The sequence below is a fragment of the Mustela nivalis genome, assembly GCF_964662115.1.
Source record: "Mustela nivalis genome assembly, chromosome: 7".
NCBI lineage: Eukaryota > Metazoa > Chordata > Mammalia > Carnivora > Mustelidae > Mustela > Mustela nivalis.
In genome coordinates, this window is record NC_139026.1 from 20,248,975 (window position 1) to 20,273,485 (window position 24,511).

General features: G+C 39.0%; 1 protein-coding gene across 4 annotated transcripts in view; it reads left to right on the plus strand.

The window, feature by feature from the left end:
• Nucleotides 1–5,385: 5,385 nt before the first annotated feature.
• Nucleotides 5,386–24,511, plus strand: part of BLTP3B (bridge-like lipid transfer protein family member 3B) — a 106,649-nt gene continuing 87,523 nt past the window's right edge. For 2 of the 4 annotated variants that reach the window (XR_014313903.1, XM_082739178.1), the window contains exons 1-2: nt 5,393–5,698; nt 17,276–17,406. Coding sequence is in view for 1 of the 4 variants with exons in the window: in XM_082739177.1 (XP_082595303.1) it covers nt 5,655–5,698 (44 nt within the window). In the remaining 3 variants the exon portion in view is untranslated. Of the gene's footprint in view, nt 5,699–17,275; nt 17,407–24,511 lie in introns of all 4 variants that reach the window. The other 2 variants (XR_014313902.1, XM_082739177.1) reach the window with 1 other exon arrangement.

Below are 24,511 nucleotides of genomic sequence, written 5' to 3' on the forward strand. Positions count from 1 at the left end.
TCTACACTTTGCCTTATCTCTCACCTGAAACATCTCAATGCCCTTTCTGCCTCTGTTCTCTTCTCATTCTTATCTGTCTTCTTGATTGCTAGCACAATTATCAGCAAGTATTTTCTAAATAACAAAAAATGTCCATATATTTGCAATCTTACATCTTACAGTGTGTGCTGATAAATGTTCAGCAACTAGATCTCTGGTGGGGGGTGAGCCCTGATTTGTATGGTTTACCACTTTCTGTGTTATAAATACTGTCACAATGGCTGATTTCCAGCTATCCTGAAGTTACTAAACTCTGAATGCTGATCTGGGAATAGATCCACGTAATTGGTTCTCACGAGCCAGTATGAGCCAGTTTTCAGCACAAGACTATTCAGTAAAACTTCTCAATCTAGTCACTTTCACACCATGTACTCTTTCCTAACAGATTTTAGCACAAGTCATCTAAAGCATGTATTACTTTTGTTAAAATACAATTCAGTTGAGTAAATTTGAAGATTTAATTGGTTTTCCTTAAAGAATTACGACTTTTCTGAAGACTCATAAACCAGTCAGTATCTAATCTAGCAACTAGAGGGGAACTCCAAGGAGAGGTGTTGTACAAAAATGGAAGGTCTTTATAAGAAGAAGGGTGGCACAAGAAGTTATTTGCAAAGGAAAAGAAAGGATATTTTCAGACAAGATCAGTTTCCCTGAAGGGGAAGGGCATGAAGTCGTATTAGTGGATTACCTCATGTTCCTTTTGGGGGAATGGAGAGGGCTCTTGTGACAGATTACTTCATTGATGCTGAGAGAAAACTCCTAAGGGGTTAAGACTATATTTCTGAGGGAGGTTGAAACTTTAATTAGGTTAGTTATTAAGTATCAGCTTTGTGACATGACCTAGCATAAATGACTTCACTTGGGCCTGATGTGGTTTTTTTCCTAACACTTTTCATATACATGTATATTTTAGCAATGTGTAATTGTCATGTGAAACTGGGTTTGTCTCTTCATAGGTGTTGAGCCGAAAGACACAATTAAGCTAAAAAATAGGAAAAGGAAACATTTCACTTACAACAAGTGAAGGAGAACACCAGGAATCTTTCCCAAAGCAGAGTCTCTGAACAAAATTGGGGAATTTATAAGCTAAGGGTATAAGTATATCCATGAATGGGTTTTTGAATGTGGAATATTGCATGGAATTGGAGCAAAAGTTATTTTAAGATTATAAACATTTATTTTAAGATTTCCATGTCAAGGGGCGCCTGGGTGGCTCAGTGGGTTAAGCCGCTGCCTTCGGCTCAGGTCATGTTCTCAGAGTCCTGGGATCGAGTCCCGCATCGGGCTCTCTGCTCGGCAGGGAGCCTGCTTCCTCCTCTCTCTCTCTGCCTGCCTCTCTGCCTACTTGTGATCTCTCTCTGTCAAATGAATAAATAAAATCTTAAAAAAAAAAAAAAAAAGATTTCCATGTCAAAATGGGAAGGGCAGCAGGGGTCAGCATCATCAATTCTCTGGCTCTAGTTGGTCTGTGTCCAGGTGCTCAAAGGAGCTTAGATTGTGTAAAGATAACTCAAGTGTATGGATCAAGTCAATCTTCACTTTTCCAATTTTTTTTTATTTTAATTTTTTTTTAAGAAAGCATGTGCAGGAAGGAGTAGAGGGAGAGGGAGAGAATCTCGAGCAGACTCCCCGCTGAGAATAGAGACTGAAGCAGGGCTTTATCTCAGTGTCTTGAGATTATGACCTAAGACAGAATTAGGAGTCGGACACTTAATTGACTGAGCCACCCAGGTGTTCCTGGTTTTTTATTTTTTAATTTTTATTTATTTATTTGAGAGAAAGAGAGAATCAGTCTTTACTTTTGAATATGATTAGGCTGTCTCCTAGACTAATAGTGGCTATTTGTTCTCACATTGTTTCATAAGATGACTGAAGGCCTAAAATGATCTTTCTTCCTTCCTTCCTGTCTGCCTTCCTTCTTTTCTTATGTGTGCATGTCAGTTCGGGGCTTGAATTCAAGACCCTGAGATCAAGACCTGAGCTGAGATCATAAGTCAGACGCTTAACTGACCAAGCCACCCAGGTGCCCCCTAAAATGACTTTTCCTATGTGAAGGATGTTGTCTTTTTCCAGGGACACTTAACTCCTTCTTCTATAATTTTTAAAGGAATTAAAAATAGGACTTTGCTGTAAGTACATAATAAACATGCAGCAGATTATTTAAGTTATATTAATGAGTGAACTTGCTCTATATCCTATTTTGTTGGCTTTTGCATTAATTTGAGTTGGTAAATCTTTGGTGTACATTGATTATATATCTGTATGACAGTCATGTTTTTAACTTTTTGGAAATTATACTTCGATAAATACCAATTAAGAAAAATGTAAAGGGGCACCTGGTTGGCTTAGTTGGTTAAGCAACTGACTTTGGCTCAGGTCATGATCTCAGGGTCCTGGGACTGAGCCCTGTGTCAGGCTTCCTGCTCAGCTGGGAGTTTGCTTGGCTCTCTCTCTTTACCCCCCATGCTCTCTCTCTCAAATAAGTAAATAAAATCTTTTAAAAAATATAAATCAATTGGATGCCTGGGTGGCTCAGTAGGTTAAGCCTCTGCCTTCGGCTCAGGTCATGATTTCAGGGTTCTGGGATCGAGTCCCACATCAGGCTCTCTGCTCAGCAGGGAGCCTACTTCCCCCCCCTCCTCTCTGCCTGCCTTGCTGTCTACTTGTGTTCTCTCCCTCTCTCTGTCAAATAAATAAATAAACTCTTTAATATATATATATATATATATAAATTAATTTAAACACTGATTTTATAGTGGCTTTGACATACGTTCCCTTAAGCCAGGGAGAGAAAAATTGAAAGTGTATTTTCTCGGGGTGCCTGGGTGGCTCAGTGGGTAAGTCTCTTCCTTCAGCTCAGGTCATGATCCCAGGGTCTTGGGATCGTGCCCTGCATCGGGCTCTCTGCTCAGTGGGGAGCCTGCTTCTCCCTCTCTCTCTGCCTGTCTCTTTGCCTCGCGGTCAAATAAATAAATAAATAATTTTTAAAAAAGGAAAATGTATTTTCTCAAAAAGATATTTGTAAACACCAATAAAAACTCTGTAAAAACCACAGGCTCAGCTTAGAGTGAGTTGCCCGCAGGAAACCAAGACTTAATTGCAGTTTCAACCTCCCTAGGTGTGGAATTTTAAGCCATTGAACCTAGAATTTTCTAGTCTGCACCAATGAGGTGATCTATCACATGGTCCCTCCTCATCCCAGGCCACACCTACCTCCCCACAAGGAAGATAACCCACCTAATAGGACTCCTGGCCTTTCCCTCTTAAAGGAAGGTAACATTTTCCTTTGCCCGAAACAATCTTTTCTCTCTCTTTCTTTTCTAGCTAATAAGTTCCTGTAAATTCCTTCCTATAAATACTTGACGTTTTGTACAATTCCTATCTTGGAAGCTCCCCTGTACTTGCTATATGGGATGATCCCCAATTCATGAATTGCTTAAAGCCAATTAAATTCTCAGATTTGTTCAGTTGAATTTTTCTTTTAAACTACACTACAGGGGCGCCTGGGTGGCTCAGTGGGTTAAGCCTCTGCTTTCAGCTCAGGTCATGATCTCAGGGTCCTGGGATCTAGCCCCACATAAAGCTCTCTGCTCAGCGGGGAGCCTGCTTCTCCCTCTCTCTCTGCCTGCCTCTCTGCCTACTTGTGACCTCGCTCTCTCTAATAAATAAATCTTAAAAAAAAATAAACTACACTACAGCTATGATTGTTATGAGATTCTTTAATACTTACTACTACTTTGAAAAGGAATCCGTATTTTGTTCTAGCCACAACATCAGGCAGCTGACATTTATAAGCCATGAACTTTGCCAATTCCACCTGCCCTGAAACATCTTCTTCTGGATAGTGAATTAGTAATAATAGTTTCCATGCTACTGTGTCTGGCACTCTCTTAGGCACTCTTTTAAGTACTCATAAGTACTTATTTAACCTTCATTAGCTTGGTTAATCCTCACAACAACCATCGTGGAGGCTGAGAGATTCCATACTTTATGATCATATAGCTAAAAACCTGCAGAGCTAGGTATATCCAAACCTTGGACTTCAAGGTCAGTTCTAGTAACATATTAAGCTGATTTAGTCTCATTTTTGAAATAACATCTCCACTGTAAATCTGTCTTTGACTTAAGGTAGAATGAATCACTCCTTTCTTTGTGTTAAATTTGCTTCTGTTTTCAACAATGCTAATGATTTCCATAGTATTTATTAAGAGCACTTTGTTGAAAACTTTGTATGCACAATCTCACTGAGACCTCCCAAAATTCTGAGTTATAAACCATTAATATTATCTCCAATAGATGAGGTACCTGAGGCTGACAGATTAAATAACTTGCCCAAGTTTACACAGCTACAAATGGCTGAAGTAGCATACGGCATAGCTCAAGGTCTTGACACTAAGAGTCTACCTTCCTTTCTAGGCTGTTAACTCCTTGACGACAGAACAGGTTCATTTTTGTTTAGGCAGCCCTAGATATTTGAATAGTGCCTAGTTTATAGGGCATGAAGAATGGTGATTGGTCCAAACACTATCAACTTTCCTTTCTACAAAAGAGGCCAAGTTGTTGGACCATATCTGAACTGCCTTCTCTTCCCCCATCCATAACCACATTCTTCCTGATACATCCCTCAGAGGCAGTGTAATTTCTTTTCCTCCTTTAGACATCATTGGGTGATCATTTTCACCTCTGAAATTGTTGGTTTGGAGCTGGGTGAGGTGGAGGTTCATAGCTGTAATACTTCTATTTCAAGAATTTCCTTCCTTTTTATAGAAACTTTCAAGTGAAATTTTACATTTTTATTTCCTTAGCTACAACAACCTAGAGAAGTGGATAAAGAATACAATATTAACCTATTTTATTATTTTCTCCAGGTTAATACAGCTAGAATACAGTACAGCCAGGACTTGAGCTTCAAGCCTAATTCCCCAGGTCCTCTTAAGTACACGTTGTCAACTTTCACTTCCTTAGCATTGGAATCACCAGAGGAAACACTGAATCGTAACATGGGGTTGGGAAGCAGTTACAGCTTAGAAAAGGAGAAGAAACTGAGGCAAGAATATGAAAAAAAGCTGAGTTAGGGAACGAAGCAAGCAGGGCAGTTTGTTCACCAAATTCTGAAAAACGAAAAACAAGTAGAAAGAGCACTCAGTAATGGAGACCGGAACAAGACCAGAGTGGAGAGGGAGGACTATAAAGGACAAGAAGGTTCTGGGGATTGGAAATCAAAGCACACTGTGGCGTCAGGGCGGCGAAGGACACGCGTCCAGTCCGGGACAGGGGTGGCGGGGCCGCACACCTCCCGCGCGGGTCGGAGCCTGCGTTGCCCCGCCCCACGCCGAGTCCGCCCCGCCCGCCCGCCCGCCCCCAGGTCTCTTAGGTGATGCTGCAGCCAAGATGGCGTCGGCGGCGGCTACGGCGGCCTGAGCGCGATGCTCCCGGTCCTCGGCAGCAGCGGCGGCGGCGGCTGTGGCCTCGGCCGGGGCCTCCGGTCTCTCCCGGGCGTGAGCGCTCAGGCGACTCTCCTCCGGCCGGGTTAGTCCGGACAACGAGGAGGCGGCCACGAAGAGAGGAGGCAGTGAGAATCGCGGAGAGAGAGCGACGCCTCCTGCCGCGGCACCATGGCTGGGCTCATTAAGAAGCAGATCCTGAAGCACCTCTCCAGGTCAGCTAGAGCCTCGGGCGTGGGAGCCCAGTGCGTCTCGGCCCTCGCCCGCCCGGAAGGCCGCTTGCAGCCTTGGGGGGCGGCGGGAACTGGTAGCCGTGCGGGAGGCGACTCTTGAGCTGCCAGGTCTAGCCGGGGCAGGGGGTCGCGGCCCCCATCTCCCGGCGCCTGCGGCGTACGGCTCTGGCCTCAAGAGTCGGCTCCCTGGACGGGTTCTCCCCCAGCCGGCTCGCGGAGCAGCGTGGAGGGCGACGGGGGGAGGCAGCGCGCTGAGATCGTTCCCCCACGCAGCGTCTGGGGGCGTCTCGGGGACCGGCTTGGGCGGTCCTGCGCCGAGGCTGGGGATGGTTTATGTGGCAGGGTGAATCCGAGCTCCGTGCTCGCCTGTTTCGGAGCGGAGCGATTCCGTTCGCTAACCCAGGGCATCCGCAGCAGTTTGGACTTCGGGCTGAGCTCGTCTTCATGAAATGTTAACCTTGTTATTTTCTGAACTCACCCCCCACCTCGCCGTTCCCTCTCTGATGCGTTAGAGGGTGTGCCTGTTTGCACAGTTAGGATTTGTTTTAGGTAAACAGCCAGAGTTTCCCAGCTTTGTCAAGTTCTTTCTGGAGTCGTTTTAGTTCCACATCATTCTGGCAAAAACAGCTTTTTTGCTTTTTAAAATGTGAGATCCATAAATTAAGGTAGTCAACATCTGTGGCGATAAACACAATACTTGTCATTCTTTCCATTTCATAACTCGGTTTTAGTCAGAAACATGACTCAGTAAAGCTGGCAGTTTATTACTTCTGACTTCTCCATATTTGTCTCAAGACACAGGCTAAATGTGGAATCTTGTTTCCAACTTGTTAACAGCGAATTCAAAGCACTTGGTTATCACCCTTTTCTTTGTTATTTGTAAGTTAATGATATTAGGAAAAAACTTGGGTATACTGGTAGGTTTCTATGGTAAAGACAATTCTTGATTCTCCAGATCATTGAGTTCAACAGGTTGTACATTGGGGAACAAAATCAGTATTTCTGTGAATTAGCAAATGTTATCTAAACTTAAACCATGAAGATATAACAGGTTTTTTAAAAAGTAGCAAATTATAGCGGCATTATTATTTTGTTGAAAAGTTTTAATATTGTACAGATGGTCCAATACTGAGTTTTCTTATTTTGGAAAAAGGTTTTTATCTTTTATTTTAAAGATTTTATTTATTTATTTGAATGACAGAGATCACAAGTAGGCAGAAAGGCAGGCAGACAGAGAGGGGGAAGCAGGCTCCCCGCTCAGTAGAGAGCCCGATGTAGGGCATGATCCCAAGACCCTGGGATCATGACCCCAGCCAAAGGCAGAGTCTTTAACCCACTGAGCCACCCAGGCTTTTATCTTTATTTTTATCTTTTAAATTCTTATTTAGGTAATATATAACCTCTACCCTTTGTCATATTCCATTCCACGGGAAAATTGAGACCTACAGAAAATGATTTGACTGTTTTTCTTGCAAGTGTGATCGTACATGGTTAGTTCCATTCAGATGCTTGCAAGGAAAGTTAGTTCAATCAATGAGTGCCTTAGGGTATTAAATTCTCCTGTAGAACTCCAGTTGAGAAAGACTCCTAAAAATTAATAGCAAAGGTGATAGCTTATTTCACAAAACAGACCACAACTGCTTATTCAGAATTGAATCCTTAGGAGTACTGTTTTAATCTGTATGATTCTAATACCTTTATGGTAAGTAGTAATGAGGATTTTTTTTTTTTTTTTAAAAGAGATGAGGATTTTTGTTTCTGCACCGTGGGCCATTGGTATGCTTTTCTCTTTCTTTCGACTTATAGTTGACACACAATGTGAATGTTAGTTTCAGGTGTACAACATAGTAATTTAACAACTCTATGGGTTATGCTGTGCTCACCACAAGTGTAGCTACCATCTGTCACCATACAATGCTATTACAGTACCATTGACTGAATTCCATATGCCCTGCCTTTCATCCCTGTGACTTAATCATTACATGCTGGAAACCTGTACCTCACTTTTCCCTTCACCCATTTTGCCCACCCCCAACCCTTTACTCTGCCAACCATGAGTTTGTTCTTTGTATTTATGGATGTTTCTGCTTTTTGTTTGTTTCCTTCTTTAGATTCACATATAAGTGAAATCATATGGTATTTGTCTTTCTCTGTGTGATAATTTCACTTAGCATAAAACCCTTTAGGTCTATCCATGTTGATGCATATGGCAAGATCTCATTCTTTTTTTTTTTTTTTTTCTTTTTTTATGGCTAAGTACAGAGGTGAGTTTTTAACTGTATACTTGAATTTTTGGTTATTTCATATTTCCAAACAACTCAGGTGATATAGAAGAGTGTCAAATTCATATTCTTGGTTAAGATATTACTCTTTTTTTTTTTTTTTTTTACTCTTAACTGCTATTGCTGTTATCTCCTAAGAAAAATAGTTCTTTAATAATGTAAAAAGTATGGGGGCGCCTGGGTGGCTCAGTGGGTTAAAGCCTCTGCCTTCGGCTCAGGTCGTGATCCAGGGTCCTGGGATCGAGCCCAGCATCGGGCTCTCTGCTCGGCAGGGAGCCTGCTTCCTCCTCTCTCTCTCTGCCTGCCTCTCTGCCTACTTGTGATCTCTGTCTGTCAAATAAATAAATAAAATCTTTAAAAAAAAATAATGTAAAGTATGACAAAAGATGAAACAAGGTGGGGGTTGTGATAAGTTACAGTTATTCAAGTAGGGGTGAACTTTTGAAATTACGCGGGTTCAAGCTTGATTTTACAAATGATCCAGTAATAAAGATGTCTCTGTATTGAGATGATTACTATATTGAAGTAATCATCTGGAGGACAGTTGAATATTTTTAACAGGAAATACTTAGAACACATTATGTTGCAATAATAAACATTTCTTATAGCCAGTGGATGCCATTCATGATACCTCAAAGGAGGCCTTGCTGGACCACCCTTCTCATCCTTTTCTGCATATATCTATATCTATATCTATATCTATATCTATATATGCTTTTTCTTTGTCTTCTTCACTAGAATATAAACTATATGATGCCAGGGATTTTTTGAGTCTAGCATAATGTAGGCACTCAACAACTTTTTTTAAATGAATTATGTTTTAATGAACTATTTTTTATGAAAATGAGCTACTTAATGAACTGTTTTGTTTTGTTTTTAAAAAGATTTTATTTAAAAAAAAAAAAAAAGATTTTATTTATTTGTTTGACAGAGAAAGAGATCACAAGTAGGCAGAGAAAGGGGGAAGCAGACTCCCTGGGATCGTGGCCTGAGCTGAAGGCAGAGGCTTTGACCTACTGAGCCACCCAGGTGCCCCTGAACTGTTTGTTTGTTTTTTTTAAATGAATGTCACCAAAGCATTGACTTTCCCTCATATTTCCTTAACTGAAGTAACACTATATGCCACCAGTATTATTACAGATACTGGGTACTACCACTTCCCATGGGGTTTTAGGAAGGTAACGGAATCATTGAATAAATGAGCCTTTTGTTGTTTTGGAAGGGAAGGACTAGGAAAATAACCCTTTCTCAATGGGGTCTTCCAATAAGGAGTAAGACTTTATAGGAATGAACAGGAGAAAGAATGCTTACTCTAAGCCTTGAGATTGAAGTATGGTGAAATTGTAACATTAAAACCAGTGTTAGGCAGATATAGGGGCTTGAGAAACTGGTATAGTGGAAAAGTATAAAAGAGAAATTCATAAGAGATTAATAGATGCTGTAAGTAAATGCTGAACTATTTGAGAAATGAAAATCTGTATACTTGTTCCCTGCCTAATTGTTTAGTTTGTATCCTAAGCATCTGTTGCATTATTAATAAAAATAGTTTGTGTACTTGGAACTGATCTGAAAATGAAGAAGTTGGGAAGGAGGGAGAGGGAGCAGAGCTAGGCAGATTGGGCAAGGGGGCAGGACAAGAGGGTGAAGAGAGCATGCGTGTGTGTGTGTGTGTGTGTGTGTGTGTGTGTGTGTGTGTGTGGTGGAGGGGTGGGGGTTGGACTACTTAAATTTTAGGAGAAGTGAAACAGGAAAAGCCTTTGAAGAGAATTATTCTGATCTTTCATACTATAACCAGCACAGAATATGTTTTGGAGTCTTCATCAGGAGACTTATTTTTTCACAAAGGAACAGAGCGTTCCAAAGAGAAGTTATAACAAATGTAAGAAAGGAAATAAGAACAGGAGTTACCTTTCAAGGCCTCATGTTACTGTGGCTTTATACTTCTGTGCTAGAGCAAAGGAGATGAGGAGGAAAACAGAAGCTGGAAGATAGGGTATATTTAAACCAGGACCTGAAAAGGAGTAAGGAAGATTTAGATACAAATGAGCCCTCTTCCCTTCCCGCCATGCTTTCCCTTTGGCTTATATACACTATGCTGACTCGGGCAGGACAGACATTCACCACACCTGGGTGGAGTCTTCGTATAGTTTAAAATCCTGGTCTCCAGTCAGAAGTGATTTTGCCCCTTAGGGGGCTTTTGGCAATGTCTGGATACATTTCCGATTGTCATGACTTGTAGGGTGGGGATAGAGGCTAGGAATGCTGCTAAACAGGCTGCCTACACAGCACAGTCTGCCACAACAAATAATTAAATTGTCCAAATGCCATTAGTTTTGAGATTGAGAAACTGGTTTGAAGTACACAAGCATGTCAGATGATTGAACTAGGATACCATGCTCCTTGAGGTTATTTTGTCTGCAAACAACAAAAAACTCTGTTTAACGTAGTGATAGGGGAAATGTAATAGAAAGCTTTTGGGGTGGGTCACCAAGTCTGGGAAAGGGCAGGACCTAACCAGCTCCTGAAACCTCATTGGGCAAGATAATTCTTTGTTGTGAAGTGCTGCTCCTTGTGGGATGTTTAGCAACATGTCTGGTCTCTACCCACTAGATGCCAGTAGCACTCCAGGCATTGCCAAATGTTTCCTGAGAGTAAAATATCTCTTGGTTGAGAATCACTGCTTCCACCTATTACAACTCCCAATCTGTGGTCTTTCCTGTCAAGTTTGAGATTCCTGGGGGAGAGAACCTGTTTGGCCCAGTTCTACTTACCAACATAGATCAATTAACAATGGCAAAGGGTCATAAAGGAAAGATACGGTCATAGGGAGAACTATTTTGAGTGTGGCTTGCCTCTTGTGAAACCTGCTTTTATAGCTCTAGGGGCTGGGTAGTACATGCCAGGAGACTACCAGGTGACATTCATTTGGTGTCTTTAATAGTCGCTGAACTAAATTAGATTTCAAAAGGCCTCGTATGCTACGTTAAAGAAGTTGAACTTCATCCCAGGAGGTGCCTGCTAATAAAGAATTCCAGGCAGAAGAGGGACATGATCATGAAAGATTCTTGGTTTTGGAAATCAGGGTTCAGGAGCTCTTGACTGTGGTGGAAGTACAGTCTACAAAGGACCTCTGATTAATTTAAATAGAAAAGTAATGTATTAAGGATATCATTCCACAAAATTTATGGAAGGCTTGGGGACCATACTTGGAAAGGGATTGGATCCATGTCAGTTCTGATGATCTAGGAGAAACCACTTGACAATCTCAGCAAGATATGTTCCCTAAACTAAGGGGAGGGAACAAATAGAGAGGGTGGCTTGAGAAGATTGTTGAATATTTGGAATATTTGTTAAGTAGATTAGAAATGGTTGAACACTCGCCAGGTCTTGTGACTGAATGGCAAAGTGATAGGGAGTTTAGGGTGCCTTGCGGTGTATTCATGGAATAGGTTACACTGTACAAGAAAGTAAAGGGGGCAACAGCAGCTGATAGTCTGGAAAGAATCTTCAAAGGATTGGAAATTTTATCTGGGTGGGAGAGCAGTTGAGAAAAACAAATGAAAGAACTGGAAGTCTTGGAGGTTTTGTTTAGAAGTATTAAAGTTTAAAATTTCAGAGGAGGGTTGGGCCTAATATAGAGCAGGGTATTCATTAAGGCCGTGGAACTTAATTGCTGAAGAGAAGTTAAGGTGGATATAATCTTCTGGAGTGGAGTGAGGAGTGAAGTAAGTAGAGGAAGATGAGATCGAAGAGAAAACTGGGCTAGACCTTGTGAGGCTTTGTAATGACTAAGGTCTATAATCATTTCCGGATTAAACATTCTTTTTTTTTTTTTTTAAAGATTTTTATTTATTTGACAGTCAGATCACAAGTAGGCAGAGAGGCAGGCAGAGAGAGAGAGGTGGAGGAGGCAGGCTCCCTGCTGAGCAGAGAGCCCCAATTCGATTGGAGGCTTGATCCCAGAACCCTGGGATCATGAGGCAGAGGCTTTAACCACTGAGCCACCCAGGCGCCCCCGAATTAAACATTCTTAAAGGGAAGCACAACATGATTTAGACCTTCAGAAATTATTTTTTCAAATGGTAATTTTATATGTTTATTGATAGGCTAATTACATCTTTCACTTTTATGTTAAAGCTCAATAAATAATTTTGAGAGTTTTATTTATCAGGTTCTTGAACCCTGGGCATTGGAGATACAGAGATGGGTAAGACATGGTCTCAGCTCTTGGGAACCTTCAGTGATTCTTACTGTGGCATAGGAAACATGAGTAGGATCACTAAATGTAACCTATTTCTAGAAATAGACTGCCATACGAAGTTTGTGAGATTTGATTTACTTGGACTGGGCAACTGGGAAAAAAATCAAGTTAATTATTACCTTTTGGGACTAGAAATAAATTTACTTTTATAATTTTGGGAATTTTTAAAAAGTAATTTTTAGTTACTTAAATTGACCATATTCTTTTAAAAATAACCCCCAAACTGTTGATTTTGACACTAGATATATAACAGTTATTTATTTAACAGATATTTACTGAGTACTACCTTGTACCATGCACTAGTCCATAGTGCTGTGGCAAGAATCCCTGCCCTCTGGAATTTACACTTTTAATCAAAGGAGGCTGATAGTAAAAAAGTAAAGAACATTATACCAGTTTGTGGTAAGTGCTATTAAAAATATAACACAGGGAAAGGGGATAGGAAGTACAGAGAGGTAAGGGTGGTTTGCAGTTTTAGATTTGGTGATCAAGAAGGCCTAATTGAGAAGGTGGTATTTGAAAAGAGATATGAAAGAAGTAGTGGAAGTAAATGCAAAAATCCAGAAGTGGAAGCTTGCTTCTCATTTTTGAAATATATCAAGGCCACCAGCATGAGTGGAGTGAGGTGTGAAGTAGGTAGAGGAAGATGCATCAGAGAGAAAAGAGGGCCAGACCTTGTGGGGCCTTGTAATGACTTTAGCTTTTACTCTGAGTGTGATTGGAAACCACTTAAGGCTTTGAGCCAAGGATTACTCTGCAGCCATGTAGGAAATAAATAATAGGAGCTCAAGGGCAGAAGCAGGAACCCAATTAAAAGTGTTAACTATCTAGGTGATAAAGGTTTTGGCTTGGACTAGGTTGATGCAGTGGACTTGTTGAGATATAGTCAAGTTCTGTAGTTCAAAGGTAGAACCACAGGATTTGCTGACAGGTAAGGTGTGAATTGAGAGAAAGAACAGTCATGACAAGCAACTGAGAAGGTGGACTTGCTGTTAACTACGTAGAAGACTGCAGGAGAGGCAGGTTTAAGATAGAGAGATAAGGAGTCTGGTTTTGGATGTATTAACTTGGAGATCCCTTTTATTTGTGAACTAATTTAGACTACACATTTTAGTCCTCTGTTCTGTGAAATGGAAGTAAATGCAAAGCAACCTTAAAAGGCCTAAGAAACCATGACTGAAGAAAAACACCCAGTTCAGTTTGATGAGAAATGGTTTTTTAAGGAGACTTATGGACAGAAGTATGTCTTTGCGGGGCTGCAAAGCAGGTAGATCTCCACAACCTTGCCTCTTGTGAAACCTGCTTTTATAGCTCTAGGGGCTGGGTAGTACATGCCAGGAGACTACCAGGGAGGAACATGTATAAGAATAGGTAAGTATCATAGTTATACCTTCAGAGCGGATCCGAAATGTTATGCCCCAAGTGTGTACTTAGGGGTGCTATTAAATAAAAGGAAAGAATGGGAATGGGGGCTGTATTCAAGAGGTCTTCAAGTCGTCATGGTGTTAGTCTGGTTCACATGTCTGGCAGCACCAATGTCAATTGTTTTGGGTGTGGTTATTCTTTGGTTTATGCAGTACGTAATTACAGTGAAATTGAATTGTGAGATTAATTTTAAGGGATGGACTTTATAGTGCTGTATTTTTTGCTATTAAGTATGCTATGTAGAAGTATCAAGCATGTGCCCATTTCTGTTACACTGATTTCCAACTAAAACCAGATATTGATTCTTCAGAAGTTAATTTCAGGAGATTGATTTGTAAACTTTAGTTGAAAGGAGACTTGGATGCTTGGTCCATTGGATGTTGTAGTATTAACCATTCTAGAATCAGAAGGGATTTTTTCCGATCTCTGAGAAGAAAATTATTAAAACTTTAAGATTAATGACTTATCCAAGGTTTGACAGGTAGTGTTGAGTGGTTAAGTCATTGATCCAGTACTCTTTTATTTTATTTTTTTTAAAGATTTTATTTATTTATTTGACAGACAGAGATCACAAGCAGGCAGAGAGAGAGGAGAAAGCAGGCTCCCCGAGGAGCAGAGAGCCCGATGCGGGGCTTGACCCCAAGACCCTGGGATCATGACCTGAGCTGAAGGCAGAGGCTTTAACCCACTGAGCCACCCAGGCGCCCCCACACTCTTTTAATATGATTATTCTGTGCTGCCTGCTCAGGCTGTTGTTCTTCCCCAATAGTTTGCTTGCTTTTACTCTATTTTCAGCATTTATTTATTATAAAATTTCAGTCTTACTGCTCTTTTGTGCTATTTCACCATCCTGTTGCAGTATCCCTTAGGAGATTCTTTTATTATTTGGGAATCCTTTGGCTCTGTAGTCCTTTGAAGGTTGGGAAACAGCCTTTTGACTTAGCAGTTCTGTGAAATTGGGAAAGCACAATTTCTCCATTTCTTTATAATTGCAAAATTTTTTTTGCAATATTACACTTTGCCTTAACAATGAAGTTTCCAATCTAAATATTTCCTTAGTAAGTTGATTTCTTATCAGTTATATATGTTCTAAGTGCTATACATTATTTTGCACATGTTAGGATGAATAATTTAATATTTCTGTTAAATATTGGTATTTAACTAGTTGTTATAAGTTATTAGTAACTGGAGCTCAGATTGAATTTAAGTTACAGGTATAATTTATGACTATTTCCATGAGTGAAATATGAGCAGTTATCATATCAAGACCAAGTTATTAAAACAAAGTTGAGAGCTGCAACAAATATGATCCAGGATAGAGTAGTTATTATTTATTTTTTCAGACATTAGATTTACTTATTTTGAGACTTCTCCAGACAAAATGAATGTTATATATAAATTTTGAATCTCTAGATTAGTCTTTTCTTTAAGAGCTATATGTATATGTACTCTTTTCTACCCAAAAATACCATTAAGAGAGAGCTCTCTGGCTTCTTTTTGCCACTGCTAGCATAACATCAAGTGTTGTTTTCCTTTACTGTTATCTATTTGTAAAGTTTTTGTTTGTAATTTTATTGTTAGGAATTAATATTTAGAGAGAAACTTAGAAATACCAGAAGATTCAGTCATTTTAAAATTTGCTAAAACTGTGTTGTTAGGTACTAAATTCAGTTCCTATTCCAAAGTTTTCTTCTGCAGAGATGGAACCTTATATATAAATGAACTGTACTATAAAAAGGGACATCATAAAATCTAAGATTTGTATTATCTTTAAGGAGTGTTATGACTATTCACATTGATAAATCATTCGTTTATTCTTTCCACCAATACTTGTAGAAGATTCATAAGATATATAAGAGAAATTAAGAAGAACTATAAATGCTTCTGAAAACAGTATAGTAGATGATTAAATAGATAACAGGATAAAATGTAAGTCTTAAGAGACAGGCACAAAGTACTGTATGCAACTTTAATGGAAGTAGAGACATTGAGTCAGAGGTGAACTAAGTCCAGAGAAACTATAAAGAAATAATGAAATAAAAATACATAAACAACAGCTTATGTGATATGAAGTGGGTAGTTATTAAGTTGTGACAGTGGCATGCATTCCAAGGGAATATTTAAGGCAGTTATTTAGAGAAGTTAGGGATACTTCATTTTTAAAAGAATTTTAAAAAAGATTTCTGTATTTACTGTAGCACTGGAGCATGTACACAGGAGAAGGGGGAGGACGGAGGGTGAGGGAGAGAATCCTCAAGCAGATTCCTCAAGGTCAGTAGGGTAATTGAGCTCCCTCCCAGGGCCCTGAGATCATGGCCTGAGCCAAAACCAAGAGTCAGATGCTTTATTGACTGAGCCACCCAGGCACCCCATTAAGGATACTTTAGATCCAAGAAACTTGGCTGCAGTTTTTCTACTGTTTTCCAGTACTATGCTTTCTTTCCCTTTTTTGTTTTTCACCCATCTTTTGTTGTCTTATTACTGTAGCCAAATTGTCTACCTTCCTTCCTGCCAGGTTATCCTCTCAGGCTTCATTTTACTGGTGCATCTTACATGGGCAGCTTTAACTAAGTAGGCTAGTCTTCATTGGTCTTAAAATATTTTATTACAGCAAAAATTTTATGTTTTTAGTCCATAGATTGTCATCTCTTTTTAAAGTTAGTTTCTTTCTTCTTTCTTTCCTTCCTTCCTTCCTTCCTTCCTTCCTTTCAGGTAGACTCCATGCTAACATAAGGCTTGAACTCATGAGTGCCGTGCTCCACTGACTGAGCCAGTGAGGTGCCCTCTAGATTGTCATCTCTTTAAGGGCAGAATCACCCTTACAGACTGCATTCTGAGGCAGTGATTGTGTTTCTCTTGTTCACTGTTGTATCTTTAGCATCTGGCACAGTATTGTTACACATAGTAATTGTTCAGAAACATTTTCAGCTAACTAGAGAATAGATTAACTTTGTCCTTCATAGAATATATAGGATATAAATTGGTTGCCCTGAATACATTTTTGGCAGATGACTCATATCCAAGAAATTTAGATTAAAAACTTTTTTTTTTTGATAAATATTCTAGTTCTCTGATTTGCTTTAGTATATAAACATAAAATTTATTGTTGAATCTCTCCTTGGTTTGTGAGTTACTTTTCATAGCTAACTTTACTCTTTAGTGTTCTCCATAAAATGAAGATTACAGTTTTAAATGGGGTTTTTAGCAGTTAAACTAATTTGTTAATTTATATTTGTAAATAGCTTGTCTTTTAGAGTGCTTGTCCTATTTGGTTTGATTTAACGTTGAATTACAGTTCAGTCTTCGCATAACTTTTGTACCACAGAGATATCTCATTTTTGTTGATATTTTTAATTTGAAAATATTGTCAGAGTAGTAGTAATACCAGTGGTAGAGAGAATGAAGGAAATCACAAATGATTAATTTATCTTAGAATTTAAGCAGTGTTTGCCTTTAGTTATTCCAGTGTGAAATACAACTGTATTTTTTTAAGTGCATCACAGCTAAATATTTTTATCATATCATTCCTTTCCTCTTCCTTCCCTTAAACTTGCTCCCTCCTGTGTCCCCCTGTGTACCCATTCCCTGCAGCGATCCCTGCTGGCTGTGGTGGAGATTGGTGTGCTGTGAATTTCATAATCAAGGAGTCTAAGAAACCCTGGCAACTGACTACTTGCTTTCACCAGGAATAGGGACCTTTTGTCTGAATTTCCTGCCCTCAGGTAATACTTCTATTCCCCATCGTTTTCGGTTTCTTTTTCTTTCTTTTCATAAATGCAAGCACTTATTTTGCCCCACATAAAGATACTTTGAGAATATTTTCTAATTCTTACTGTATTAGTCGAGTACTCTTTTCCTTTTCCCTTTTTTTACCGTAGCTACAGGCTCATGCAGTTCCTTTCTTAGATTGTCTTTTCTAATATATAAGGTTTGGCAATGCACTCAAAGTTATAACCAACTCTTTATTGTTAAAAGAGTTTTATAACTTACAGTCAGCTATTTGGGAATAGCAATTAAATTTGATCTATCCTTTAATGGGTAAGATTTCATAGTCTAATGTAATTAATGAGGTATGAAGACTCTTTTGATAAAGAGAATGTTTTCATCACTTCTCATTGAAAGACTTAAGAATTTATTTTGTGTATTTAATGCTAATTATAATCTTTATCAAAGAGATTTGAGGGACGCCTGGGTGGCTCAGTTGGTTGGACGACTGCCTTCGGCTCAGGTCATGATCCTGGAGTCCCGGGATCGAGTCCCGCATCGGACTCCCAGCTCCATGGGGAGTCTGCTTCTCTCTCTGACCTTCTCCTCGTTCATGCTCTCTCTCACTGTCTCTCTCTCAAGTAAATAAAATCTTTAAAAAAAAAAAAAAAAAGAGATTTGAGTAATTCTTAAGAACAGCAGTGAAAATAGAGTTCTTAAGGAATGTAAGTAAGGACTTGCCACCCCATTTAATACTTCCCCTCTCCCCTTAATCCTTTTAAAATTTCATTATCAGGGAAAGTAATTATGTTATAAAGCCAGATTCATGGAAATGGCACTGAATTTCTTTCAGATTGGACTGCGTGAAAAACCTAGAAACTTATATCATTGAACACTTAAGAGTGTTTAGGAAATTTATCCACATTAATACTTTGAACATATCTGTAAAGTCTAGTGAGAAATTGGTAATTAAAGATTAACTATGATTGGGGCACCTGGCTGGCTCAGTTGTTGGAGCATGTGACTCTTTTTTTTTTTTTTGAATTTTTATTTATTGGAGAGAGAGAAAGAGGACACATGAGAGCCTGTACAGGCAGGCAGAGTAGCAGGTAGAGGGAGAAGGAGAAGCAGGCTCCTTGCTGAGCAACGAGCCTTATATGGGGCTTGATCCCAGTACCCTGGGAAAATGACTGAACAAAACACAGACACTTAACTGACTGACCCACCCAGGCGCCCCGTAGCATGTTACTCTTGATCTGGGGTTGTGAGTTCAAGCCCCATGTTATGTGTAGAAATTACTTCAAAAAAAAAAAAAAAGTCCAAAAAAAAAAAAAAAAAAAGATTACCCATGAGCAGAAATGTGCAACTCATTACAGAGGAATAATGTGACATTGATACACTTACTGACCATATGTTAGCAATTGTGTAAATATTAATTAAGTATTATTTTCCAGCATTCTTGTGCACCTTGATTCTTTGATATCACTTGGGTATCTGGATCTAAACCAAAATTGCCAAGGGATAGATGCCAAGCTTTAGCCTTAGGTAGACCATTAGGGAAGCCTTTGAGGTTATCTTTAGGATATTGTTAGTTAAGGATGTTGTTTATAAAGGCATTCAAAGATGGTTCTGGTTTTGTATATAACTCTAGTAAGTCCTCTGGGAGCTTTGCTCTTAAAGTATAGTCATAGCTGTAATCCTTTGCTTTTTTTTAAAATTATACTTCCTTAACGTCTCTTTATTTGATCTGATTTGTGCTTAGCTTATTGAAGATGAGGTGTTGCAATTTTATTCTTAGTTTAAACCACAGCTATCTATTTGTTCATTCAAGTCACCTACCAAACTTAATTCCTTTCCTCTTTTTATTGTCTCATTTTAATTGATTATGATGCCTTTTATTAAATAACTCTTAAATTTACCTCCTTTTTCCTGAACCTAGCACATCTCAGGCTTCTTGGCACAAAGGAGACGTCAGTAAAGACTTGAGTATCTCTGTTGTCATGACCCAGATTTAACTCGACATGTCTTGTGCTATTCTTGCAATTAAGCATTCTCATTTCCTTCTGGTCTCATACTTTTCTATCCTTGGCACTGTTACTGGAGAGAGACCTTCAAAATGCTAATCTTACCATTTAATTTCTTGGTAACCATCTTTTTTTTTAATTGAAGTATAATTGACACAGAATGTCCCATTAATTGCAGGTGTGCATCATAGTGGTTTTTTTACGATCTTTTATTTATTCATTTGAGTGAGAGAGTGAGCAAGAGCGCTAGCACATGGGAGGGTCAAAGAGAGAGAGAGAAGCAGATTCCCCTGCTAAGCAGGGAGCCTGACTTGCGGCTTAGTCCCAGGACACTGGAATCATGATCTGACCTGAAGGCAGATGCCCAACTGACTAAGTCACCCAGGAGCCCCCATAGTGATGTATTTGTTTTAAAGATGTATTTATTTATTTTATTATTATTTTTTAAAAAGATTTATTTATTTATTTGACAGAGAGAGAGCAAGACAGCGAGAGAGGGAGCACAAGCAGGGGGACTGGGAGAGGGAGAAGCAAGCTTCCTGCTGAGCAGGGAGCCCAACATGAGGCTTGATCCCAGAATCCTGGGATCATGACTTGAGCTGAAGGCAGACGCTTAATGACCGAGCCATCCAGGCATCCTTATTTATTTTAGAAAGAGAGGGAGAGATAGAGAGAGAGAGGCAGAGGGAGAGGGAGAAAGAAACCCAAACTCTGCTATGTGCAGAGCCTGGACACAGGGCTTAATCTCATGACCCCGAGATCAAGACTGGAGCCAGAATCAGGAGTTGAGTGCTTATCCAATTGAGCCACCCAGGCACCCTATCATGATGTTTTTATACATTTTGAATTGAACCCCACAATAAGTCTAGTTAACATCTGTCACCGCACAAAATTGTTACAGTATTGTTGGCTGTAGTACCTATGCAGTATATTATATCCTCATGACTTACTTATGTTATAACTGGAAATTTGTGCCTCTTAATCCCCTTCATCTATTTTGCAGAACCCCCAGTCCTTCCCCAGTCTGGTAGACAATAGTTGCTTCTTATTTCTATAAGTCTCTTTTTGTTTTGTTTGTTCATTTGCTTTGTTTGTTAGATTACACATGTAAGTGAAATCGTATGGTATTTGTCATTGTCTGACTTATTTCATTTAGCATAAAACCCTCTAGTTCCATCCATGTTGCAAATGGCAAGAGTTCATTTATGGCTGAGTAATATTCAATTGTGTATGTGCACCACATCTTCTTTATCTATTCATCTATTGATGGATAATTAGATTGCTTCTGTATCTTGGCTGTTGTAAATACTGCTACAGTGAACTGAGTGTGCATATAGCTCTTTGAATTGGTGGGTTTTTTTGTTTTGTTTTTTGGGTGTATACCTAAAGATGTATTGATGGATTGTGTAGTAGTTCTGATTTTAATTTTTTGAGGTGCTTTCATACTGTTATCCATGGTGGCTGTACCACTTTACATTCCCACCAACAGTGTATGAGGGTTCCCTTTTTTTCATACCCTCACCAACACTGTTAATTTTTTGGCCTTTGATAATAGCCAATCGGTCTGGTGCGAGGTGGTATCTCCTTATGGTTTTGATCGGCATCTCCCTGATGATTAGTGGTGTTGAGCATCTTTTCATGTGTCCATTGGCCATCTATATGTCTTCCTTGGGAAACTGTTTATTCAGATCCTCTCCTCATTTTTAAATAGTATTTGTTTTGTTTTAATATATTAAGTTGTGTAAGTTCATTATTTATTTTAGATATTCACCTCTTATCAGACATATGTGGTAATTATCCTCTTTCCTTCATTTAGATTGGTTTTTCTTTTTGTTGATGGTTTCTTCTGCTGTGCAAAAGCTTGTAGTTTGATGTTATGCCATTTTTTTATTTTACCTTTGTTGCCCTTGCCTAAGAAGACTGGTTCAAAAAAAAATATGGTGGCAAAGAGCTTACTATCTGGTTTTTTGGTTTTTTTTTTTTCCTTAGGAGTTTCATAGTTTCTGGCTTCACATTTAAGTCCTTAATTCATTTTGAATGTATTCTTGTATATGGTATAATGTAGTGGCCCAATTTCATTATTGTTTTTTTTATTTTATTTTTATTTTTTTTTACATGTGGCTCTCCGGTTTTCCCAACACCAGTTATTGAAAAGATCTTTTTTTCCCATTGTGTATTCTTGCCTTCTTTGTCATAACTTAATTGAATGTGTATGTATAGGTTTATTTCTGGGCTCTCTTTTTCTGTTCCATTGATATATGTGTCTAAGTTTTTATGCCAGTACCAACCTGTTTTGATTACTAGCAGTTTTGTAGTATTTGAAATTAGGAAGCATAATAACCTCTAACTTTGTTTTTTCTCAAAATTGCTTTTGCTCTTGCGGGTCTTTTTGTGGATCCAGGCAGGTTTTAGAATTCTTTGTTTTAGTTCTGTGAAAAACGACATTGGTATTTTGATGGGGATTGCATTGAATCGGTAGTTTGCTTTAGGTAGTATGGACATTTTAACACATTTTTTCATTCCATGAGCACAGAATATCTTTCCATTTATTTGTGCTGTCCTCCATTTCTTTCATCAGTGTCTTACAGAGTGTATAAGTCTTTCACTCCCTGGTCAGATTTATTCCTAGTTTATTCTTTTTGGTGCAGTTGAAAATGGGATTTTTTTTTTTTTAAGTTTATTTATTTATTTATTTATTTGACAGACAGAGGCCACAAGTAGGCAGAGAGGCAGGCAGAGACAGAGAGAGAGGGAAGCAGGCTCCCTGCGACGTGGGGCTTGATCCTAGGACCCAGGGATCATGACCTGAGACAAAGGCAGAGGCCACTGAGCCACCCAGGCGCCCCTGGGATTGTTTTCTTAACTTCTTTCTGATAACTCTTTATTAGTGCAACCTATTTCTGTATGTTAATTTTGTATTCTGCAACTTTACTGAATTTATTTATTAGTTCTCATTAGTAGTTTTTGGTAGAGTCTAGAATTTTCTATATATTTTAATTTATCATTTACAGATTAACAATTTTATTTCTTCCTTACCAATCTGGATTTTTAAAATTTCTTCTTCTTGCCTAATTGCTCTGGCTAGGGCTTCCAATACTGTATTGAATTAAAGTGATGAGAGTACCATCCTTCTCTTGCCCCTGTTTGGAGGAAAATCCTTCAGCTTTTCACTGTTAAGTATGTTGTTAGCTGTGGATTTGTCTTAAGGCCTTTATTATGTTGAGGGGTACATTTCTTCAGTGCCCACTTTGTTGAGAACTTTTAACATAAATAGATGTTGAATTTTGTCAAGTGCTTTTTCTGTCTACTGAGATGATCATATGGTTTTTTTATCCTTTACTTTGTTAATGTGTGGTGTATCACATAAAGATCGGTAAAAAAAAATTTTAATGGCTTATGTTCAGGTTTTTAAAAAAAATTTGTTTATAACAGTAGAATTTTTTTGTCCAAAGAAATATTAAAATAGAACTTAACTGCATAAGATAGGCAAAAAGTAGGACTCCTTGTTAATGGAACAAAGTCCGGCTATGCTTATAATTGCCTTTTAGTAATTTAGTTGAATCAGTAATTAGGGCGCTCAGCTATTATATCTTTTCCCTTTTTATTTCTCCACCCAGCAATGTTGAATCATGAGTCTTCTTAGGAGCATTGTGGGAACAATACAGATGCGTAGGATGAAACCTACATTCCTTGGCACAGGATGCAAGCGTCCTTTGTGATCTGGCTTTAGTCCATCTTTCAAAGGCATTCCATTTCGTTACAAACTACCTGATGCCTTATACTTCATCCATGGCTATTGTATGTGATCCTGTAGCCTTGAACATTCTGTCACCGTGCCTAAGATGTCCTCCTCTCTCCTATTCACCTGGCAGAAACTTAACTCTTAAAAAACACAGTTCAAGTTTGGCCTCCTTCATGAAGCCTTCCCTAAAACAGTGTTTTTAGCAAATGATCACTACTTCTCGTGTACCTCCATCTTATCCTATTTTCATTTTTTTTTAAAAGATTTTATTTATTTATTTGACAGAGAGAAATCACAAGTAGTCAGGCAGGCAGAGAGAGAGAGAGGAGGAAGCAGGCTCCCTGCCGAGCAGAGAGCCCCATGTGGGACTCGATTCCAGGACCCCGAGATCATGACCTGAGCCAAAGGCAGCGGCTTAACCCACTGAGCCACCCAGGCGCCCCCTATTTTCATTTTTATTGTAATACCTGTTACACAGTGCTTGGCACATAGTAAAACTATAATGTACTGTCATGATTTGTTTATGTGCTTGTCTCTAATACTAAACTATAAGGTTTTTGAAAGCAGTAATTATGTCTTGTCTAAGTTACCCAAGAGCCTAATTAATCATTGCTCAGTTTTTACCATGAAATGCATGCGTATTTGTGTCAGATCTTCCAATATTTCAACAAAATCAGGAAACCCAGATTTTAATATAATGTCTGCTCATTTTAAATGTTAGCCACCGATTCAGGTTTTTTAAGATTTTATTTATTTATTTGACAGAGAGCACAAGTAGGTAGAGAGGCAGGCAGAGAGAGAGGGGGAAGAAGCTCCCTGCTGAGCAAAGAGCCTGATGCGGGGCTAGAACCTAGGACCTTGAGATCATGACCTGAGCTGAAGGCTCAGTGGCATTAACCCACTGAGCCACCTAGGCACCCCCAATTCAGGTTTTTTAAAACACTGTGCAGATAAAACATATTTGTGGTAAAACAAAGTTCAGAGGCTGCCAACTTATAACTTCTTCCATCCTTTAAAACTTTTCATTTCTTTGGGGCGCCTGGGTGGCTCAGTGGCCTTTGCCTTTGGCTTAGGTCGTGATCCCAGGGTCCTGGGATTGAGCCCCGCATCGGGCTCTGTGCTGAGCGGGGAGCCTGCTTCCCCCTCTCTCTTTGCCTTCTTCTCTACCTACTTGTTATCTCTGTCTGGGAAATAAATAAATAAAATTAAAAAAAAAAAAACAAAAACTTTTCATTTCTTTAAGTATGAAAAAACTGGCCAGACAAGATTGCTTGATTTCCTTTACATGTATATTATAAAAATAACCAAGCCAAACAAACTCTGTGAATTGAGAATACTAAAAAAAAAAAAAAATTA